Source organism: Pithys albifrons, chromosome 20 (assembly GCF_047495875.1).
Source record: "Pithys albifrons albifrons isolate INPA30051 chromosome 20, PitAlb_v1, whole genome shotgun sequence".
NCBI classification, from domain to species: domain Eukaryota; kingdom Metazoa; phylum Chordata; class Aves; order Passeriformes; family Thamnophilidae; genus Pithys; species Pithys albifrons.
In genome coordinates, this window is record NC_092477.1 from 2661578 (window position 1) to 2681706 (window position 20129).

The window sequence follows — 20129 nt, forward strand, 5'->3', positions numbered from 1 at the left end:
CAGCCTGACATCCATCCCGGGGCACAGCCTGACATCCATCCTGGGGCACAGCCTGACATCCATCCCGGGGCACAGCCTGACAACCACTTTGGGGCACAGCCTGACACCCCCGGGCACTCACCCCTCCCTGCAGCCCTGCCCTTCCCAGCCAACTGCAGCAGCTGATGGGTTGGTGCTACGAGCCCATGGCAAACAAAGTGGAGCAATCAGCTGGAGCAGCCACAGAGGATCCTGAAACTGAGGTGTTTTACCCTCCAACAGGAGCAAGGAGTGCAGGCATCAGCCACCCTGGCTCCACAGAAGAGCTGCCATCCAGCAGCTCAGTTGTTTGTATCCCATATATCCATATTGTCAGCAAAGTTTAAAGCCTTGTTTTCACCTCTTCCTTACCATATTCAAACACACCATGGTGTGCATATTAAGTAAGCTTTTATTTTACTTCTCCATCATTTTATTTTAATGATAACTGCATATTTTAAGCTAGGGTGTGTTGGTACAGTCTAACTCCTCACTTGGGTTCACCACTCAGTCCAGCAGCACGCAGGGGTTCAGCACTAAATGAAGAACCACTTTTCACCCTTCATCCTACTTAGCTGTTGCAAAAAACCCAGTCAGGTAATAGCAGGGAAAACTCCTAACGTGGCACCAGTCATCAGTTCCACCTCGCTGGGTGTCCCCAAAAGAAGGAATCAATCTGCTTTTTGAAGTGCAATGAGCCATTCAGGAGATAAACTGAAGATTAGTTCTTTAAAGGAGTCCCAAAGACCAAGTATTTGGAGGAAGAAAACTCTTACAGCCTAAGTTTGGAAGAGAAGTGCTCAGTAAATAAGGAGAGTTGTTAGAACAGAGGAAAACTAACACCCCATTTCCAGGCTCAGGCACAGCTGGCTGTGGGCTCTCTAACACAGTGGGGAACCCTCTGCCAGCAGCGGAACCTTGAGTGGCACATGCTGGATGTGAGCACTTCCCTCCCTGGGCTGTGCAGGGAAAATGGGAACACAGTAACAACACCAACAGCACACCCCAAGAGAAACAGGGGCTTGCTTGTTCTGTCAGGGGACTGTTCTCCTGCAGGCAGAATGATCTCCAGAGATTACAGAGAACTGGGAATTTGTTCCAGCTGGTACTGGCACTATGAGAGAACACCCAGCAAATGGTGCCAAGCCTCAGAGATGAGGAGAGTTACAGAGAACTCAGAAAGCACCAGGAGCTGCCCACATGCAGCCAAGCTTTACCTCTGAACAACGGCCCCTCTTCAGGGCTGCCCCCAAGTGTCACACTCACTCCCTCCCTCGTACCCAGAAAAGCCATCTTTGCTGACAGCCTTCCCACACTGCCAGTGCTGATCCCAGCAGCAACTGCTCTCTTAGGAGGAAACTCCTTGAGCAGAATTAGTCTGTGCACTACTGCTTAGAATGGCAGAATCTCCCGAGCTGAAAGTGAGCCACAAGGACCATGGAGTCCAGTGACAGCCCCAACAATCCTCAGTGCATTGTCCAAATGCTCCCTGAGCTCTGCCAGGCTGTGGCCATGGCACTGGCGAGGCTGTTCCAGTGTCCCTTCCCTGCTCTGGGCTGTGGCTACTACATCCAGCTGGGCATCATATCCACTACGTGGAACAGCATAGCTTTCCAAGGGGAAAGTGGCTGCAAGCCCACACTGAACCCCCATCCCTAAACCTCTGGAGATGGTACTACCTCAACAGGTTTGCTCAAATTCAAGCTCTCTGCTCTCTCCAGGGAGACATTAATGCAGTGCAGCTCAGCCAAAAGCACAACCAACAGGCACTACCAGGACTTGAGGAAAAGAAACTCCTTAGGCCTCCAGCCCAGAGGTTCAGTGCTGTCCCTCACTGGTATTCAGGCCACAGGCCCACAGGACACATCCTTGCTGCAGGCTCAGCAACCATCCTGCTGCAAACTCAGGGCTTCAAAATGCTCCAAAGACATCCAGACAACAACCAAACTCCAAAACACACACCAAAATAGAGCACCACACCCTACTAGCAGAAAAGGCAAGGCACAGCCTTGTTCCAAGGCAGCTCCTCAGCTAAGGAGGACTGATGGACTGAGATGAAAAACAGGCAAGTTTTCCACATGCCCCACGATCACTCTACAGGGTCTGAAAGCATTTTTGGTCCTTCTGCTCCCAAATTCACCCCAATAGAAGAGAGGGAACAGGCTGCTCTTCCCTGCCTGTCTCCAGGGGCTGCTGCCAGCTGGCTCCTTCATGTGGTCTGGGTTAGCTCTGACCTGCAGCTGCTGCTCCCCCTGCCCTGGGGCTGTGCAGCCAGCTCAGCTCTCCTCCCCAGTGCTGCACTAAAGATTCTCAGACTATTTTGCTGGTTTGATTCAAGTACATGTTTCATTTTGGCAGGAAGAGGGAGGGCAGAGAGCACATGCCCAGCAGTGGCAGCAGAACAAGAGGCTTCTTTCCTTGGGCACCTGGTCACAGTGGATTTTGCTCTGGAAACCCAGGCAGGGAACAAGAGCAATCAGAAATGTGTTGAAAGGTCAGGATCTTTGTATCACAAGCTGAAAATACAGATCACTTAACCCACCCTCATAAGTGCGGGAATCCAATATCACACAAACTGTGTACAAACTGGTTTCCACTGAGCTCCAAGAGCTCTGCACAGCATCCCAGAAACCCAAACTGGAAGCAGTTCCATACACCATCCAGCTGATATCCCTGCAATGCTGACAGCAGAGCCCATGAAGGGTCCAGAACTGCAGGAGCTCCTTAAGGACTTCTCCAAGGTGAGGAACAATTTTCATCTGACCCAGGACTACACTGACCTTTCAAATGGCAGAAGCCACAAAAGCTTCTGGAGGACCTCTCAGAGCAACCGGCCCTCTGCAGACACCCTCAAAACCTACATGATCCAACTCCTGCAGAGCACTCCAGAAATAGCTGGGACAGGTGAATTGTTTGAAAAATCCTAAAGTGTCACAAGTCCCAGTCAAGAAAACAAGCAGGAAAACTAGAGAAGGCACTCTGGACAGCATTGCTTGTCCTGCTCCACGGTCATGGTGGCACCTTTACACCAGGAGGTTTGAAAATGGCAAAGGAGGCATCCAACACCAGGAATTCTATTCTAAAACATATATTCTGTGCTTCTATGGTGATTCCACATTCCTGGTTCACCTGGGGAAAAAGGCTTCCCAAACACTTCACAAAGCCCAGCAGCAGCTCTGAAAGGAGATTTCTTACAGCTGCAGTACATTTATCTGTCACCTCTCTGTCTGAGGCAGTGACATTTCTCCCTCCAAAAGGCTTTCTGAGTGAGGCTTAAGTGACCACAAAGTATCAGCATCGTCCCTCCAGCCTCAGCCAGTGGATCACAGGACAGCCCATGAGATCTCTGATCCTCAGTTTCACATTCCTTAACTGTTTCCTGAGAATCTGCTGGAGTCCTGACGAGTCCTGCTGGTGACAAACCCAGAGGGCTGGGAATGGCTGTGTGGCAGTACCTGGAAAAAGCCTCCCCTTCCCTGGGATATCTGCCTCCCTGAAAGGAACCACGAACCACACCAGCACTTCAGGAAGAGCCAGTGACCACGACTAATCCACCTGATGCAAAGACAGGAAAGGCTGGCATTTTCTGAGAAATATGCTGCATGCTTCCCACTGGGAAATGCCTTTCCAGGCTGTGTCCAGAGCACACACTACCTGAGCAGCTCCCCAGGAGACTCAGAGTGCAGCTACTGCTTCCTTACAACACATCAGGGAGAAAAAACATCTGGGACCCTCACTTGTTTCTGTGGATTCCACCCAGGGCAGCACAAAGACAGCTCTGGAGAGAGGCTTCTTCTCCCTTTCCGCAGCCAGAGGGGCACCTAGATGGAAAGGAACAGGTTTATGGCCTCCTAAGCTGGCAGGACATTCCCGGCGCAGGTCACGCACAATCCTTTGGTATCTTTGGGGGATGCCCTCTGGAGCCTGGGCTGGCAGTGAGGGGGGCACAGAGCTGTCTGCAGGCAGGGCACGGCCTCACCTCCTCTCCATTCCAGCTGTGCCTTGCACAGAGGGTACAGCTTTACAACTGCATCTCACAGCCAAGGACGGAGTTGCCAGTAAAATCAGTTGCAATTTGCATCAGAGCTCAGCTTAAAGGTGTCTAATGGCCAAATTCCTTGAAAAGGGAGCAGGACTGAGCCCAAAGTCAGCAGCAACCCCTTAAGAGGATTAAAGTATCCAGAGTTACGTCAGTAAGGATTAAGTAATAATCAAATCCAGAAGTCTGGAAAGGACAGAAACCCTCACACACAAAGGCTCAAGCCAGCTCCTGGGTGGGAGTCAGGAAAAAATTCTCCCCATGGGCAAACCGTTCAAGATCACTCATTTCACAATCATTTACTTCCTTCCCACAAACATTTGGCCCTGGTCAGAACACCCGAGACATTCAGAACACACTGGCTTAACACGGTGCTTCCCATAGGGGGGTCCCCAGGATCCAACCTGCCAAGCCAGGAATAAGGGAATCCCAACCCTCAGAGAGGGGGCACGTCCCCTGAAATGACCAACACGTGGTGCCAGGTGTTGGCTCCCCTTCCAGCTGGCAAGGGACTAAATGGCACTGAGAGGGCACAGAGCCACAGGCTGGTGTTTGGTTCCTCCCTGCAGCATTCCAGAGCCAGGCCCAGATCCTGGGAAGAGCTGCTGCAGGTGCATCAGCAGCTACAAGACTGATTTCACCTCACAGCCATTTTTAAGCTGCTTTCAATTCAGTGGCCAAAGAATTCTATGAATTCTGTGGTACTTTATCAAAACCACATGTCAGGTGAATGTATCTCAAAGGAGATTTAAATGCAATCCCACCAGGTTTGGAAACCTAATGCCAGACTACCAAGAACTTCCCTACAGAGGGAAATATCCTGATTTAATTTCTGCCAGACAGAACCCTTGTTCACAACAGTCTGATGGCCACAAACTCTAGAATGTTTTTGAAAAGCTGTTTGGGGAAAAGGTGTTTTGGTCACTACTTATTGGATGTTGGGAGAGCAAAGACTTCCCAGGTGTTCTCAGGATGCTACACAGCATTGAATTTCCTTCTCCCTCAGTTAAAAGTAGGCTCAAGTTGAATCCAAACAGATAGAAAATATCAGCAATTTAAAGCAAAAATATTATGTTTTACAATTATCCCCCCCAGCAGCATCATGGACCAGGATATTCAGCCTCCATGACAGAATTCAGACACACCAGACAATATCATTGACACCAGCAGATGCTGTTTCACAATTGCTCATTCTGGTGTCACTTTGGGGCAGGACTGGGTCCTTTTTTTGTTCTATTTGTCACTAAGTGTAAGATAAAGAATTGTGAAATGAGCATCTTAAGGTGCTACTACCAGCAATCTGACAAGGAACTATCCCACCTTGCACAATTTAAAAAAGAGGTGTATCTGTACCTGCGTGACCTGTGGATGAAGGAAGATTTATTTTTAATATCAGTAAGGATCTGAATCTCTGTCTCAAGGGAAAAACTCCATCCAGCCCACACTGTGGAGTTCTGCATAACACACAATAAAGGCCATTTTACCTTCCCCCCCTCTGGAATCAAAGTGGGTTTGATGGGCACACACCACCTGTGTCCTCACAACTGGTCAGACCAAATGAGAGTTTCAGAAAAACAAACTGCAGCTTGACTTTTTCTGACTCATTTGTCCATGACTAGAAATTTTGTTCAAACTGTGATTTCCAGACAAAAATTCACGTGGATATCACTGCCTGGTTTCCCAAAAGGAAAGGAAAAGTCCCAGTTAAATGTCTGTCCAGGGCTGGAGAAGAGATCCGGACTCCAGAAAACTTCTTAGAGAACAAAATGAAATTAAAGTGAGCCAGGAGGAATGCAGAACCCTCCTCTCTGCAAACACTCAAGGTAATTGGGAACACCAAACTTCCTGCTGAGGCTGGAAGGAAAAGGAGCCAGGAAGGTGATCCTCATATTCCTCTGCCTTTCCTGGTTATGAAGATCCTTAGCAGTGAAAATCCTGAGAACTTGAATACTTAAAATACTTGCAGTGTTTGGGTTTGTTGTGTGCTACTCAGGTTCAACATTGCTGAGATGCCAACAAGCAGCTCAAGACAAAAAAGGGTCAGGCTGAAAGAAGAATTTGGAATTATTAATGGCATTGCTGTTTATACACCTTTTCTGTTGCTAAATTTCAACCCACAGTGGAAGATGGAAAATGTTTCCCTCACTGGATGGGGGGAGATGTATTTCTGTCTTCACCAAAACTCGCCTGGCATCTTCAGGACAAACTGATGGATGACCACAACAGTCTGGGATTACTAAAATTCTTACACTTTTTATTGGAATAAATTCATTTCTCCATCAGTCTCCCTGCCTAATAACTCTCAGAGATTTGTTTGCAAGTATTAACCTCTGGGTCTCTGTAAACATGGTCTGTTTGGTCAGTACCTGGGAAAGGGGCAGGAATTTAATTTTTGTGGGCGTATAAGCAACTTTCTGTGTAGGATCATGGAAAGATCACAGAATTCTGGACAACCTGAAAACCTTCTCTTCTAAAACCTCAGACTAAAACTACAAGAGACTCTGGTCCTCTCCAGAGCTCTGGAGCTGCAGGACTTGCAGGGACACCAAAGCCTCCAGAGTGACTGCAGGTGTGTCATGTTCCTGAGCACACCTTGGGCAAGACACTGGACAGGATACCCAAGAAAGAACATCATAGAATCATAGAATGGATTGGGTTGGAAGAGACCTCTGAGATCATCAAGTCCAACCCTTGGGCCAACTCCAGTCCCTTTACCAGATCATGGCACTCAGTGCCAAGGCCAAGCTCAGCTGAAAAACCTCCAGGGATGGGGAATCCACCCCCTCTCTGGGCAGCCCATTCCAATCCCTGAGCACTCTCTCTGCAAAGAATTTCTTTCTGCTCTCCAACTTCAATTTCCCCTGGCAGAGCTTGAGCCCATCGTGCCCCCCTGTCCTATTGCTGAGTGCCTGGGAGAAGAGACCAACCTCCACCTGGCCAGAACTTCAGGCAGTTCCAGACAGTGCTGAGGTCACCTCTGAGCCTCCTCTTCTCCAGGCTGAACACCCCCAGCTCCCTCAGCCTCTCCCCACAGCACTTGTGCTCCACTCCCTTCTCCAGCCTCGTTGCTCTTCTCATTTGGGTTGGAAGAGACCTCTGAGATCATCAAGTCCAATCCTTGATCCAACCCCACCGTGACCACCAGCCCAGGGCACAGAGTGGTGGTGGTCACAGTGGGGTTGGATCAAGACGTGGTGGATTCTCTGTCCCTGGAGGCTTTTAAGAGGACACTCAGAGCCACATCCAGTCCCTTCTCCAGCCTCGTTGCTCTTCTCTGGCCCCGCTCCAGTCCCTCAATATCCCAAAAGAACCCTCAGTATAACAGTTCTGTCACAAGAGCAACTGCAGATTTACCCTCTAACAGCTCCTGGAACTGTCCCCAGTTTCACCCCCTCAGACAAGAGGTTGGTGCTGCCATGTGAAGGCTGGGTCAGGACTAGCACATGACAGCAGATGGAATCCTCACGTTCCCCAAAACCTGGGAAAGTGCAGAGATGAACTCTCCGATCCCAGACCTGCAGTGCACTCACAGGGGAGAAATCTAAGAGTAGGACAGCAGTAACCTGTGTTAGGGTGCACAGGACAGCACTTGACAAAGAAGCCTTGTTGTTCCAGGGGAATGAGTGACCAGGCCCCAGAGCCACAGAGGAATCTGCTCTGGGACAGGCACAGCTCCAGCTCTGAGGGGACAGACCACACAGTGGCCACAGCTGGGAGGGACCCACAAAAATCATCCAGTCCAACCCCTGGCCCTGCACAGACACCCCAACAATCCCACCCTGTCCCTCAGAGCATCATCCAAACCCTCCTGGAGCTCTGGCAGCCTTGGGGCCGTGCCCACTGCCCTGGGGAGCCTGGTCAGTGCCCACCACCCTCTGGGGGAAGAGCCTTTCCCTGAGATCCAGCCTAACTCTCCCTAAATCTTGGGATAAATATCTCAGGCCTTAAGCTCAAAAGTTCTTCACACTGTAGATCCCAGAACTGAGTCCCTTATTATTTTCTTAATTTCTCCTCCTGCACCAATGTTTATCATTCTTGGTCTTAGCCCACTGGTCGTTTAAATGTGAAGATGAACAAATTTATCTCCTTGTTTGGCCAATGGGAATCTAAAGAGACTTTAGCTACTTAAAATGCAAACACATTAGGAAAATAAACCCCATTTCTGTAGCTCTCCCCAAGGAGCAGGAGAATTATTAAATAAGAACATTGGCAAAATGAATCACAGAGTTGTAAATGACTAATAGTTCACCCTGGCTGTCACACACACAGTTGTGGAAGGTGTTAGTAAGGACAACAGTGAAACTCCCCAGTTTTTGCTCTGGTATCTCCCAAAAAAGGAGATCAAAAGCTAAAACTTACTTTAAGAAAACATTAAGACTGCAAATTTGAATATTTAAATGAATCAAGAAACAGAGATGCTAAAAGTTCTGCCTTAACCTTAAATTAACACCAGCAAACCCCCTCCACCTTCCTATCCCTGTCAGAACTTTACAAACTCATATCCTGTATGAGTAAGGTGTGGGCAAGAAAACATCAAATTTGACTCTATTAATGTCTTGGTTTAAATTCACAGCCCTCCAAGTGTTTCTGCACATGCAAGGTGTTAGCTCTGTGCCCCCACAGAGAACATTTGCAAGGCTATTCCTGCCCACGTCCCTGCTTCTCACCTTTCACTGCTTTTCCAAATAAACTCCCTCTCAGGCTGAACTTCCTCATGCTTAGTCAGATCCCAAAGAGAAAGATGTTTTTAAAAGATCAGATCAATCATTTTTTATTTATGGGGTTGTGAAATATTTACTGTGTATTCCATTTTGGAAAAAAAAATAATGCCATTTTCTTTTTCTTCTCCCTGTAACTGCAGTGGAGACACGACTGCTCGTGGATGTACCTGGTGATGGCTTTGACTGTATCTGCTTAAGGAACTGGAAAGAAAAATGTCTGTTTGCAGCCTGCAACATCCTCAGACCCAGGTGAACATCTGGCACATAGTAAGGAAGTATGACAGTACTACAAATGGGGAAGGAGAAAATAAAGTTCAAGATATAGTTATATCTAATATATGCATTTATTTTTCATTTTCAAAAGTACCTTGTCTTGGTTTGAGATAAGCAACTGCCAACCCCCCCAAGCACAGAGAGAAAAGCCTCCCTCCTAACACCAGGGAAAGGGAGGAAAAGAGAGGGGAAAGAAAAAAACCACTTCAAACTGCATTTATACTAAATCTACATATATTTTTCACAGAAAGAAAGAGACAATTAGAAGAGAGTACAAATATACAGTCAAACAAGTCTACAACAACAAGTTCCCCACCTCAACTTCTTAACGAACACACAAATTCTACTGTCCTAACTACACATTACTTAAGAAGAAGCTTATTCCCCAGGGAGACAAACCCAAGCAGAAAGGAGAGACCCAGAACAACACATTTTACTTTCCTGAGGTACCCTGTGAGCCAGTGGTGGGCCTGGTCCTCTCCATCCCCCCTGGGACAGCATCGTGCGTCCTCCCAAGAGGAGGCTGAGAAGCCACTGCCTTAACCACTCCCACACTGGTTCCTACTGCCCTGGAGATGATGTCATAGTGTGGTATGGAATACAAAGTTACTGGCTACAAGAGGTCAGCTGTTAGCTCAGCCCAGCTCAGGTCAGCTGTTGGCTCAGCCCAGCTCAGGTCAGCTGACAGCTTCAGCCTAGTCCACACTCCAGAGCCCAAATCTAGGCCCACCTGGGTGAACCCATAACATACCTCTTCTGAAGATCATTTCAGCACCTCTTGCATTATAAGGCTATTTGCCCCTCAAAGCAGTTACTTTTCTCCCAGTGACCCTGAGCAGGCACAGTGCACTCCTGCCTTCCCTGGGACTGCTCTGGTGTCCCACCGCCCAAGCAAAACCTGCTGACTGGCCTTTCCTTGCCCAGATTGCTCAGGCAGAACTGGCAGCCTTGGAGCTGAAACACTTCTCAGCATTTTCTGAGTGCAGCTTGCAGTGTGAGTTTGGTCTGACTCCAAGAGTGTGTCACTGGAGAGCAGAGTGCAGCCCCTGTCTCACATCCCCACGAGGGCCAGCCTGGACTGCAGAGGATCCCACGGCCTGCCCTGCAGCCAAAGGGCCCAAGGACTCCCTGTGCCCTCCCTGAAGACTCATCTGTGCTGTTCTCTCTGTAGACTCCAGTGCCTGTGTGAACCTTCCATTACACAAACTTTGTACTTCCAACACAGTAACAAAACTAGAACAGGGAGAGCAACACACAATATATGAAAAAGTTGCTATAAACTGGGAAGGTGATCAAGTCTGGTCATAGAGAGAAAGACAACTTCAGACTAAATGCAGCAAAGAGGAGTCAGAATTTGCTACTGGAATAAAATCACACCTGGGGTAGCAGGGAAAGCATTGGGAAAGGCCTCATGTCTGAGGGGCTGAGGAATCACAGAATCATTTAGGTTGAAAAAGGCCTTTAAGATTGAGTTCAACCATTAGCCCAGCTTGGCCAGGCCCACCACTAAACCATGACCCCAAACACCACATCGACATGTCTTTTGAACACTTCCAGGGATGGTGACTCCACCCCCTCCCTGCACAGCCTGTGCCAAGGCCTGACCACTCTTTCAGAGAAGAAATTTTCCCTAATATCCAATCTAAACTTCCCCTGGCACAACTGGAGTCTGTTGCCTCCCCTCCTGTCCCTGTGCCCTGGGGCACAGCCCGACCCCCGTCAGCTCCCCCTCCTGGCAGGGATTGCAGAGCCAGAAGGTCCCCCCTGAGCCTCCTCTTCTCCAGGCTGAGCACCCCCAGCTCCCTCAGCCACTCCTGCTGCTCCAGACCCTTCCCCAGCTCCATTCCCTTCCCTGGACATATTCCAGCCCCTCAATGTCTTTTTTGCTGTGAGGGGCCCAAAACAGGCGCCAGGTTTCGAGGTGGGGCTTCAGCAGTGCCCAGTGCAGGGGGATGGTCATTGTCCTGGTCCTGCTGCCACACCACTGCTGGTACAAATTCTGATACAATCCAATGTAGTCATTTTCCCCCTGCCTTTGTGCAAGAAGCAGCCCCCCTGAGATGACTAGAAGGAAAAGTGCATTCCAGTGCTAGCTCAGTCAGGAACTCCAGTTTCAGGAGCAATTGGCAGCTCCTCTGATGGGCAGGCCCTCCCTGCCCTCACATCTGGCCTGATGAATCCCAGTTAACTCAGGCCAGTGCCTTGCAGCAGACCCTGAGCCCTTCCAGCTCTCCCCACAGTGGGCTCCCAAACTCAGCAGCTCCTCCAGTAAGACCTGCACTGAGTGTTTTTGCCTCTCTCAACAAAGCCCAGTTGAAACCCACCCTCTCTGTGGAAGAGAAGAAGGAGCCCACAGGCCTTTTGCTGTGCTGCGCAGGGCACAGGAGCTGCTGCTCCTCACTCAGCACTGGGGCTGTGCTCTGCCTGCAGCTCCTGCTCCTCTGGAAGTCCAGCCTGGGTGGGGGTAGGACACCGCTGCCCATGGCTCGGACACTGCCCCTGTCCCACTGACCATGGCTCCGACACTGCCCCTCTCCTGCTGCCCATGGCTCGGACACTGCCCCTCTCCTGCTGCCCATGGCTCGGACACTGCCCCTCTCCTGCTGCCCATGGCTCGGACACTGCCCCCGTCCCGCTGCCCATGGCTTGGACACTGCCCCTCTGCCGCTGCCCATGGCTCGGACACTGCCCCTCTGCCGCTGCCCATGGCTCGGACACTGCCCCTGTCCCGCTGCCCATGGCTCGGACACTGCCCCTCTGCCGCTGCCCATGGCTCGGGCACTGCCCCTCTGCCGCTGCCCATGGCTCGGGCACTGCCCCTGTCCCGCTGCCCATGGCTCGGACACTGCCCCTCTGTCGCTGCCCATGGCTCGGACATTGCCCCTGTCCCGCTGCCCATGGCTTGGACACTGCCCCTGTCCCGCTGCCCATGGCTCGGACACTGCCCCCGTCCCGCTGCCCATGGCTTGGACACTGCCCCTCTGCCGCTGCCCATGGCTCAGACACTGCCCCTGTCCTGCTGCCCATGGCTCGGACACTGCCCCTGTCCCACTGACCATGGCTCGGACACTGCCCCTCTCCTGCTGCCCATGGCTCCGACACTGCCCCTGTCCTGCTGCCCATGGCTCGGACACTGCCCCTGTCCCACTGACCATGGCTCGGACACTGCCCCTCTCCTGCTGCCCATGGCTCCGACACTGCCCCTCTCCTGCTGCCCATGGCTCCGACACTGCCCCTGTCCTGCTGCCCATGGCTCCGACACTGCCCCTGTCCTGCTGCCCATGGCTCGGACACTGCCCCTGTCCCACTGACCATGGCTCGGACACTGCCCCTCTCCTGCTGCCCATGGCTCCGACACTGCCCCTCTCCTGCTGCCCATGGCTCCGACACTGCCCCTGTCCCATCTGTGCCGCTGCCTCGGGCACGGCAGGGCTGCTGCTCGTCCTCGATTCTGCCAGTTCCCAAACACCTTTCTCCCCAGTCATCCATCACAACACCTTCGGGGGCTCTGGGAAATCCATTTCTTTCCAGGAAATACAGTCACATCTCTGTCCCCTGCAAAGGGCAACATGGAGAGACTCCTGTCTCCTCCCTAGAGAGAGTCAAGCAGGACAGTCTCTCTTTAGTGCCAAAATTTCACACCACGATGGACTGGGAAGAGCCACTCATCAGGTTGTGTGGAGGTGGCGTAACATCATCAGACAAATGCCAATGACCACATTTTGCTCCTGCTGCAACTCGAGGCTGTCTGAAACACTGGATATATCACCTGGGAGATGGTCACAGTGATTTTCAAAAATTACATGCAAGCAGGTAAAATGGGCTCAACACAATAGAAACAAGGGGATGGAAACAAAAACCAGGTTGTGTTACTTGGGATCGTTGGGATTTTTTGGGATCTGGCCCAGGAGTTGTCAGCCTGTGGGTCCAGTCACAGTGAGCATAAATGTCTGCTGACAGCTGCTCCTATTTATGGCAGAATTTAAGGCACGAGAGGAGGCTGTCAGGTGATCTGGGCTTCCAGACAGGATCTGTCTGCTGGGCCCTCAGGCATCTCCCAAATGGTGGAGATCACTGGAGAGCCGTGTAGGAGTGACCTGCTGGCAGCCTGAGCACTGGGACCTGCTTTTGAGGAACAGGATAAATTCCAGCTTTGCTTCTTCAACAGTACTGCATGTACACAGAAGCAGGAAATAGAGACAGAAAGGGCAGGATCTACCAGAAAACAGCCATTAGTGGTCTTCTAACCTCCAGCAAACGTCACTGAATTGCCATAGTAACAAACTCCAACATCCCCAGGAATTAAAGTAGGCAGAACAGTTGAACTGGCTTGTTTTTCCATGTTGTCTTCCTGCTCATCCAAGAATAGCTGGCTGGTGGCAGGTGAACAGTCCAACAGAGAAACATCCCCATGGCCAGCACTGCCCATAAGCACAGCCTGCTTTGAACTGCACCTTCCTTCTTATGGGCCTCAAAAAAGGTGTCACTGGGAAAGAGAACAGGGCAAACCCCACTGTCAGGAAGCTGCTCTGACAGCCAACCTGACTGACAGGCTGGAGATCAATTCAAGGCTCCCCAAATCACCTTGCTCTGCTCCTTCCACTTTTAACAGTGTTGTATTTAAAGTTCCCAGGAATGGTCAGATTTGTCCCCACAATATCAATCAGCATTCTCAGACTCAGGATGTCTGCCCTGGGAAGAGGAACACTCACTGTCCCAAATCACCAAACAGACATACCTGATGTTAGTGCACCAGCTGTACTTGGAAAGACCTTCAGCTTCCAGCAATCCTTCTCCCCCTATTTCTCTGTGCATTTGTGTCTGGTTTCTTTCCCAGGGCTCAGAGCTGTGATCCCACAGCTCAGGGCTGTGCCCAGCACTCAGGGACCAGCTGCCAGCCCAGAGACTCACACTTTCTTCCCTTGCCACTTGCCTACTGGTTGTCTCTGGCAAGTCCCTTTTTTTCCATCCTGCTACCTCCTGTCTGCCTGTAGAATTCCAAACTCCTCCAGGAACTGATCCAAGGCTCAGCCAGGCTTAGAACTGTTATGGATTAGAAGCACTGTTTGCTGTATTTGTTAACATTTGGTATTTTGCAAACAGGCATTGAAAGGCCACTGGGAAGGTGAAATTAGGGGAGTGTCACATTAACATTTGCCAGAGGAACCTGAATTCCACCCTAGGCTGGACAAAGAGGCAGAGCACTGCAGGAAAGAGCCATAGAGAGCACACAGACCAAAGCTTGGGTGCTTACACACTCCCAGATGAACTTCATGAGCAACCATAAAACCCAATTGTTGGTACAAAGAAATGAAACATGATCAATTCTGTGAGACTGAAGCAGCTACCAGTGAAGAATAAACAAGGCCACAGCTGCTGTTGGCTGGTAAAGGAGAAATCACTCCCCAGGAGTTCACACAGTAGTTTCTCACAGAACACTGGAGATTCACCTGGGAACAGCAAGGATGTTTCATCAAAACATTGGACTTGCAAGATATGGACTATAACCAATTAGAATTGTACTCTAATGGTGTGAGATTACTTTAGCCAATTAGCATGTAGCTTTGACCCTACATAAACCATTTGCAGTGTGTATTAAATATTGGCATTCGTTTGATCACGTTGGTCTGTGCATGGTGTCCCTTATTCCTCCACGAAAAATTGTTTACTTTACCCAATCATTCTTCAAGCTCTGAAGGCCAGTTATGGTTACTCTGGAGAAGTTCTTGTGTAGAAGTTCCTCTTTCCTATGGAACAGAATGATCCCAAACCCCAATAGCCTGAGTATTACAATCACAGAATCAGAATCCTAGAATGGTTTAGGCTGGAAGGGACCTTACAGCTCATCTTGCTCCACCCCCTGCCATGGGCAGGGACACCTCCCACCAGCCCAGGTTGCTCCAAGCCCTGTCCATCCTGGCCTTGGACACTTCCAGGGATGGGGCAGCCACAGCTTCTCTGGGCAACCTGTGCCAGGGCCTGCCCACCCTCAGAGGGAAGAATTTCTTCCTAATATTCCATCTAACCCTGCCCTCTGCCAGAGGGAAGCTATTCCCCTTTGCTCTGTCTCTCTGGGCTCTTGTCCCAGGTCCCTCTCCAGCTTTCTTGGGGCCCCTTTAGGCACTGGAAGGGACTCTGAGCCTTCTCTTCTCCAGGTGAACACCCCCAGCTCTCCCAGCTTGTCTGGCAGAGTTACAGATCTGCAAACAGTGAAGGCTACCACACCCTGGACACCACGGCTGTTCTGGTGGGAGCTCCCTTCAACCCCCTGGAGATGTGCCCAGAAACAGGCTGGCAGCGTGGAGACCATCCTGGCTTTTCTTCCTAACCCAGCAGTAGCTCCCAGGTACAGGCCCTGCCACAGGCAGTGCTGGGCCAAGACCAGTGCCAGCCCAGCTCTTAGAACGGTGTCCCCAACCCGGGACATGTGCACTGAACACAACCCACCAACACAGCCCACCCAACACAACCCACCCAACATAAACCATTTAACGCCCAGCACAACCCACCCAACATAAACCATTTAACACCCAGCACAACCCACCCAACATAAACCATTTAATGCCCAGCACAACCCACCCAACAAACCATTTAACACCCAGCACAACCCACTCAACATAAACCATTTAACACCCAGCACAACCCACTCAACATAAACCATTTAACACCCAGCACAACCCACCCAACATAAACCATTTAACGCCCAGCACAACCCACACAACATAAACCATTTAACACCCAGCACAACCCACCCAACATAAACCATTTAACACCCAGCACAACCCGCCCAACACAACCCATTTAACACCCAGCACAACCCGCCCAACACAACCCATTTAACACCCAACACAACCCGCCCAACACAACCCACCCTCATAACCTGCTTCACACCCTGGCATGGAGGAAACACCTGCTCAGGCCACAAGTGCTGCTACAGGGCCTTGGACCCCCCCTTACCCCAGGTTTATTCAGAGACTTGACCAGTTGCCAAGAATTTCCTGTGGTATTTGAGCAGCAGGAGGGAGACTGTTCGGGCCAAACATGACTGGAATTTCTATAGAAAATTATGGCACAGATCTAGCCCCTAACACCTTCCTGAGCACTTCCCAAAGTCCAGAGCAAAACACAGAGGCATATGAGCATCTCAGAAAAGATGGCCAGACTCTTCTACAGGAACAGTCAGTGACCTGGATGTCAAACAGACCACCCCTTGCTAGGAAAAATATCAAATAGACAGGGGTTTTTTTTCAAAATCTCTCTCCTCTCTTCCTCCTCTCTGCCAGTCAAAGCTGGCAGCAGTCAGACAAGTCCCTTCATTAACACATTAGCACTGTGGGTTGCATTGTTTTCTTCTCTTTACATGTGGGAATTCTGGTCTTGGACGTTGAGCCAAGGCCAGGAAAGAAGCTCCCAAAGCCATGTAGCCATGTCCCCATGAGCACATCCTCTTCTCAGTACCACAGAGCTGTGGTGCATCTTCAACAATGGGTCCCAAATAATAAAGGGAGTCCCAGAATCACAATCTATAGACTAAAAACCCCAGAGGCTGAAAATAACCAACTCTAAATGCAACAGCTTTTCATCAAAGGAGTCTTCAAAGTGCTCTCCCAGATGGAAAGTCTAAACACCACTGTCTCCTCTTTAAGCAGGCAGCAAACAAAAAAACAGGCCTCAGCCCCATTCCAGCTTGCCCCATGGCTCCCCTCTTTCCAGGGGAAAAAAAATGCCAGGACAGCCTTTCCTGCAGCAGCCCCTTCTTACCCCATGCCTTTGGGCCTGAAGGCAAGGGCACGTCACAGCACAGCCTCACCCACCAGGTCAGTACCTCATCCTCCTCACAGCCCAGGCACGGCTCACTCTCACACCCAACTCTGCCTCCCAAAACCAAACAGAGCTGGTTGAGCTTGGGGTAAGTCCTGGGAGCACAGCACAGGTCACTGCCACCAGAGCTGGGCTGGGACCAGCTGAGGTGTCTCCTCACCCGACACACAGGCTGCCTTCACCAACACTTTGTAGGTGAGTGCTGGGGCTGTGAGTAACAGGTGGCTTCAGAAAGTCCCCATGGAGAAAACCCACACAGCCTTTCAACCCTGCAGTTGTAGACTTGTGAACTAAGACCAGGGAACCACTGCTGGTCACGAGACTCCTCACCCACAGAGTTCAGGATGGATGCAATACATGCCCCAGAGAGAAGCACATGAGAGAAAACAAGATCTTGCTGTGTCCCTTAAATGCTGAGAAATTTTGGAAGAGGGCAGCAAACCACCCCTGCAGAGACCATGAATGTAGAGGCTCCCAATGAGACAGAAATAGCAGAGGAAGATTTGAACAATACAGATGTCTGTAACAGGGAGGGTGTAAAGAGCCAAATCGGGTCACAGAGGAATTGCAGTGGAGCAGCAGGCAAAACAAAAATAGCAGGAAAGGAAAGATAAATAAAAAATTCCTAAAATATATCGGAAGCAAACAGACTGACAAGGAAACAAGAGAGCCATTGAGTGGAAAAAGGAGAAGAGACGTGCAGAAGCAACCAGGCTAGGCCAGGGATTTAACCCAGCCCCAAAGGGGAAGGCGCAGGGAGAAGAAAGGACAGCTGAGCTTTTCCACTGCAGCAGCAGGGAGGGAGGAGGAAGATGACCTGGCCAGGAAATTCCAACCATCTGTACTCAGGCAGAGCAGCACCGGCCGAGCTGAGACAGGTGATGTGTGGGCTGTCCCTCCAGAGGGGCATGGCTGGGGTGGATCCTCCTGCCCTGTTCCCCACCCCACCACTCACTATCAGGTGGCCTGGTCTTACCCCCAGCATTTTTAGCTAGATGAGACTATTCTGAGATAGCAGTGAGTGTGGCAGGTAAAAAGGAGGGGGCAGTAATCCCTGTACTGGGGACAGGTTTGGAATTGGACCACCCTTCATGGAGATGGAAGCAGTTCCTGCCTCTCTTACTGCTCCCTGCTCTGTCTCCACTGTTCCCAGCAGCAGCTGCTCGGCAGCTGAGACTCCTGCCTGTCGTCCCCTCTCCCCACGATGCAGCCACCACAGAAAAGTCATCTATGTCCACAGAAATCCTTCCATGGCTCCAATGGCATGGAGTTTGCCTACACAGCAAAAGCAGGAGCCTGTATGTCTTTTCCCCTCTTACTCTTCACACCTCACTCTGTCCTATCCTTCTCAGCCAAAAAAGTTCCCACAACAATGGGAAGGGAAGGGGGAGAAGCTGATTTACAGAAAAAACTCATCTCTTTGAACAGGGTAGCTCCCAGGCTCTGGCTAAAAGTACACTACACTCAATACTCAAACAGCAAGCCCAGAATGCACAAAGCCTGGCCCAGAACACAGCAGTGCCCACCATCAAAATGCAAAGCAGGGGAGCCAGGAGATGAGCCTGGAAAGCCTCGGGATTAGGGAAACACCAATGGGCAACAGAGCAGTGACTGAAATAGAGACCCCAAAGGAGGTGACAGCCTGGGCAGGAGGCTCCATGCACTGCACAGAGCTGGGCACTGCCAAGGGAAAGGGGAAGGCTCAGCTGCAGAGCCCAGCTGCCCTGTGAGCAGGTACACTGTGTGCACACACCGTGTGAGGGCTGGTTGCTACTGAGATGTTTCGGCTCAGGGCTGAGAATCTTCATCCCCACCTGCAGTGAAGTCAGTCCTGCTTCCTTTTGCACACAGAAAATCGAGACTCTCCCATGTTAATGCCAATTGTTCACCTATCACAGAATGGGCCAAAGAAAGGGCTCAAAAAGGGTGGCCTGGTTGTACTTCTCAATTATTACTTTTTACTCTTTATCTAACATTTTTATACCCACCTAGGGTAAGTTTGGTGCTTCCAAGCTGCCCTCTGTAACCACCAAGGTTGGTCACTTACCTTTCCAGTGGGAATTGTGACTCCCACCTAACATGAGCACAGCAAACCCCAGATGAGCAGAGACCTCAGGAGGCCTCTGGTCTGACCTGATGACAGCTGTGTCTGCACTGAGTTCAGTCCTGGTGACCTGGGACCTTATCCAGGCTGGCTGTGGGAAGGAACCCTCAAGGATACAGGACACAACCTCTGGAGAGGCTGCTCCACAGCACGGGGGAGGCTTCTCCTCCAGCACAGCCTCAACCTCTCTGCTTCCCGTTTGATGCCCTTTATCTCCAGGCTCTCCTGTCGCTGGGAACTGCCTGGCTCCCCTTTCCCCATCGCCCCTCACAGGGACCATGAGTCTGTTCCATGCCCTCTGTGCTCAGCACTGGGCCGGCTCTGCCCACAGAGCACACTCTGCTAAGGTGTAACTTTATTGTTTCAAACTCCTACAAGGCGTGGATGCCGCTGCAGAGAGGCCAGCAGGGCCCTGCCCGCTCCGGGGGTGAGGAGTGGGAGCTCTGACCGTGGTGCCCTCGCTGCGGCTCCCTGAGAACCAAAATTAATTCCCTCGGGGGAGACCCGCGCGGGCTGCCGGGCCGTGAGGGGCACCCGGGCGGTGAGGGGACTCCGAGCCCCGAGGGGCACACGAGCCCTGAAGGGGCTGCTGGGTCGTGAGGGGCTGCCGAGGCCTGAGGGGCTCCAGGCCGTGAGGAGACCCCGAGCCGTGAGGGATTGCAGTGCCCTGAGGGGCACCCGAGCCCTCAAGGGGCTGCCGAGCCCTGACGGGACCCCCGAGCCCTGACGGGACCCCCGAGCCCTGACGGGACCCCCGAGCCCTGACGGGACCCCCGAGCCCTGAGAGGCTGCCGTGCCGTGGCCGCGGCCATGCCCTGAGAGGCCCCCGCCCCATGGGCCGCTCCCGCTCCCGTTCCCGCCCCGCCGCCGCCATGTCCGCGCCGGGCCCGCCCCCTGCCGGCCGCCCGCGGGACTGCCCCGCCCGCCCCGTCTCCGCCCCGGCCCGGGGGGTCTCGGCGTGCGGGACCCTCTGGGTTGGGACCCCCCCCAGCCCTGCCGTCCCAGCCGCGGCCCCGGCACGCCCCGCTGTACTTACTGCCTTGTGAGGCTCCTTCCCCTGAGGCAGCTTCGGTGTCTGCAAAGAGAAAGAGCCGCGCTTAGCCTGGGGCCCAGCGCCGCCCCGCTCGCCCTGCTCCCTCACGGGCTCTCCGGG

At 51.7% G+C, this 20129-nt stretch overlaps 1 protein-coding gene across 13 annotated transcripts in view; it reads right to left on the reverse strand.

Annotated features, from left to right (window-relative positions):
• Positions 1–20129, reverse strand: part of ZNF618 (zinc finger protein 618) — a 197346-nt gene that overhangs the window by 49708 nt on the left and 127509 nt on the right. For 6 of the 13 annotated variants that reach the window (XM_071574242.1, XM_071574241.1, XM_071574239.1 and 3 more), the window contains exons 6-7: positions 20013–20051; positions 3756–3839 (exon numbers count right to left, since the gene is read on the reverse strand). In XM_071574242.1, the coding sequence (XP_071430343.1) occupies positions 3756–3839; positions 20013–20051 (123 nt within the window). Of the gene's footprint in view, positions 1–3755; positions 3840–8945; positions 9308–20012; positions 20052–20129 lie in introns of those variants that run through there. The other 7 variants (XM_071574251.1, XM_071574250.1, XM_071574244.1 and 4 more) reach the window with 3 other exon arrangements.